The following is a 3,594-nucleotide window of genomic DNA, read 5'->3' on the forward strand; positions in this document are numbered from 1 at the left end:
CATTGGACAGAGGCAGGGTCAAGGACGCAGAGTCCCTCTCGTGACGTAGTATCAGGCGATGTTGAAAAAAAAGCGTTTTTAGAAGAGGAGCTAAAAAGAGCCACTTTTCCTCTGAATTTGTGCCTTTATGTCGTGTAAACCATAATAAATTCTGAATTAACTTCTCATATGGTAATTTTCAGACAAGGTCATGTATATATTTTTAAAAAAATGTAACCTGCAAGTTGCACTTTAACTGCTCCAGTGGAGGCATGTTGCTTTCTCCCCTGACAGAGAGGTCTCACCGATGATTCTAGCAATTCACTCATCTGCAGCACAGAGCTGTGACTGGGTCGAGCCTCCTCCTGTAGCTGATGTGTTTTTTTGTGTGTACTTGAGGGTTTTTTGCAAGTTTCACATTTTTGCTGGTTCTTACAACAGAGGACACAGAGTTAACAGCATCTGGTATCTCCTTCCAGGCCTTTGATTTACCTGTCCCTATCACGCCACTACTGACAGAAGAAAATCAAATGTTTTTCTCAACTCCACTTCACCCAAAATAACTTTTCAATCTCCATGTCAGAACAGCTTTTTTTTCTCTCTCTCTGGGCCCTATTTAGATGGTCTAAAACGCAAAGCGCCAGGCGTGCGGCACATGGGCGTGTCCCAGTCACTTGCTAGTTAGACAGCGCGTTTTTAGACTGTGCACCATGGCGGAGAGTCTAAAAGGGTTGGACTTACCCTGTGAATTAGTCATGGGTGTGTTTTGGGCGTATCACTCAATAAGCCAAACAGAGCGTCACCTCTCATTCCCTTTAAAAGAGGCGCGATTGGAGCGCATGGCGGAGAGCTACTTAGGTGGTGGACCAGGCGTCATTTAGGTATGGCGAGGTATGGCAGCTGCCATACCTTGGAATCGGGAGAAAAAAAAGAGAGAGGTTCTGTAGTCATCTTACTTGCGTCATGGATGTATTAAAAGACGTGTGTGTGAAACAGTGCACTGTTTACTCCTGAGGTGCACTGGCTGGTTGTTTTCATTGTATTGCACTTAAATAGGTCAATAATATGCTCATCAGTGAATACGAGTGTTATTGAATCAAATTGTTCGCCACTTTGCTCCTCCGCGGGTTATGAGTTATGTGAGTTATCTGTGTGTTGTAAAAGCATTTTGCTCTGCTGCTGTAGACAGCCTGTCTAAATGATGTCTTGAAGCCTGTCTGATTGTATGTGGGGGGTTTTTTCTTCATGTCGGCATGTTGAGCTTGTATTTTCGGTCTCTGGAGACACACAATAAATTCGCCTATACAGTATTGTACCAAATTGGCCTTTGTTTTACTGTGTTTCATACACCGGACCCCTTGGTTATCTTCTAGAAATGAGCTTGTAATTAATTTATTTTCTTTATTTTCTGTGAAGTTAAACACATGACTAATGATAANAATCATATTTTTATTTGTTATCTTTTGCATATGTGTGGCTGCTCCGTGTGTGTCTGAGCAGAGTGCACGCGCGTTGTGCACCCGCCTAGAGACGCATATTACTAACTTGTTTAACAGTGAAATACTGCGCCGTTGACTTTAGACCAGGTTTTTGTTGGTCACTGGCGCATTTGCTTTTTACGTCATCTAACTAGCAACGGCCATGACTGCGCCTGACCACTCCTCATTTTGACACCAACACACCCAGAGAAGCGCAAGTTCATTTGCTAGTGAGACGACGAGGGCGCAGGGCGTGAAAATGACAACTGGGCCTGCATCTAAATAGCAATGACACTCGCGACATGGATTATGCGCCCTCCGCCGTCCGCTTTAGACCATCTAAATAGGGCCCTCTGTCTTTGTTTGCTTCATGTTTGCAGGTCGACAGGATGCACCTATCCATAGTAATTATCACCTCCTTATATGGTGGTCACTGGGTATTCATGGGCAGGGATGTATGCTAATTGCTGACAAGCGGGAGCACTTTGTCAATTTACTACTGATATTGATACTACTTACTGGCATTCATGAACATACACACGTAACTACAATGAAATCCCAGTTTCTTGTGGGGTTCATGTACCTGGTGAAGGTTTTTAGTAACGTTTTTTATGTGCAAAACTACTCACAGATTTACTAACATTTCATGAATGAGACCCCGTATGGTTTCTGATTTTCAAATTCTCATAAATGTAATATCTCAAGAAAACCTTGACAATTTTTTTTTTTCAATTTTGGCACAGATGTCCAGTTTGAGTCAAGAACTGATTAGACTTTGGTTGTCGAAGGTCAAGGTCACTTTGACCTTTGGTCTGTCTCATTATCTTGAACATGACACCTTAACATGGCCTTAAGGGATTTTTTTCAAATTTGGCAAAATCATCCACTTGAGCTCAAGAATGAACTGACTAGATATTAGTGGTTGAAGGTCAAAGGTCACTGTGACCTCACAAAACATGTTTTTCCCATAATTCAAGAATTCATACACCAATTATGACAAAATTTCACACAAATGTCTAATAGAATATAATGATGTAGTGATGACATATCCAAATTTCAAAGGTCAACTTCACTGTGACATCATAATATTCTGCAAAAACACTTTTCTGGCCATTATTCAACATCATATCTCAGGAACAGAAGGGGAGACATTTGGTCAGTTACTGAATTGGTGACAATCTTGAAACTGTGCTGATTGTATAGATCTTCTGTGCTGTAATTTTAATTAGTGTCATGTTTCCTTTGAAAAATAATTTGAAAATGAAAATGTCTATTTCTCATCAAATGTCATTATTGTGGTTTTACATTAGAAACAAACAGAAAAGTGGCAGTTTTAAAAAGTGAATGCACCTCTAGCTGATCAATTTGTTTATTTACCTAAATAAAAGATTTGACAATATGTTCCATCACTGGTTAAATCGTATTTCCATTCATCTTCTCCCCTCAGATATCGTCCATGAGAGGGTCGTCCACCTGATTCTGCTGCATGAAGACGTGTCACTGCAGTATTTTATCCCTGCTGTGGCGTAAACACTCTGCAGACTGCATGTTAATCCTGCTCACTGAGAGTTTGGGGAAATGAAAAATGGGCTCAGAACCTGTGTCAGGTTTTCCCCCCACATTGCAAAGGATTCTCTTCCTTGTGGAACCCAAGAGACAAAACTCACACTGTCTGGAAATCTGTCCTGAGACTGAGGCTGGTTTCTGTCCTCACAGTGGACCTCTGGAAGACACTGAACTTCTGTAGTAGTTCGCACATGCTGGTGAATCCACATTTATCAAGTAGGATTCTGACTGTTGAGATTAAAGAGAAAACAAAAGTTTAAAAGTAACTGTTAATGTTTGTGTTTTGTATTAAAAGTTTTGTGGTATTTCATTTGGTTATTTCTTTTGGTTTCACTTACACACATCATGGGTGTCGATGTTGATTGTATAATTTGTTGAGAACAAAATGATGTAACAGCGGTCCTCATGCTATCCTTATGAAGTCTGTTTATGACAGTTAAGTCAATCAATCAATCAATCAATCAATTTTATTTATAAAGCCCAATATCACAAATCACAATTTGCCTCACAGGTCTTTACAGCATACGACATCCCTCTGTCCTTATGACCCTCAAACAGAAACGGAAACATG

General features: G+C 40.5%; 1 protein-coding gene across 2 annotated transcripts in view; it reads left to right on the forward strand.

Moving 5' to 3' along the window:
* hus1 (HUS1 checkpoint clamp component) overlaps positions 1-3,350 on the forward strand; it is a 21,649-nt gene extending 18,299 nt beyond the window's left edge. The window contains exon 8 of one of the 2 annotated variants that reach the window (XM_050056519.1): positions 2,905-3,350. In XM_050056519.1, coding sequence (XP_049912476.1) covers positions 2,905-2,987 — 83 coding nt within the window. In that variant the 3' untranslated portion in view covers positions 2,988-3,350. The remainder of the gene's footprint in view (positions 1-2,904) is intronic. The other variant, XM_050056520.1, reaches the window with a different exon arrangement.
* The last annotated feature ends 244 nt before the right edge of the window (positions 3,351-3,594 follow it).

Source organism: Epinephelus moara, chromosome 11 (genome assembly GCF_006386435.1).
Source record: "Epinephelus moara isolate mb chromosome 11, YSFRI_EMoa_1.0, whole genome shotgun sequence".
NCBI lineage: Eukaryota > Metazoa > Chordata > Actinopteri > Perciformes > Serranidae > Epinephelus > Epinephelus moara.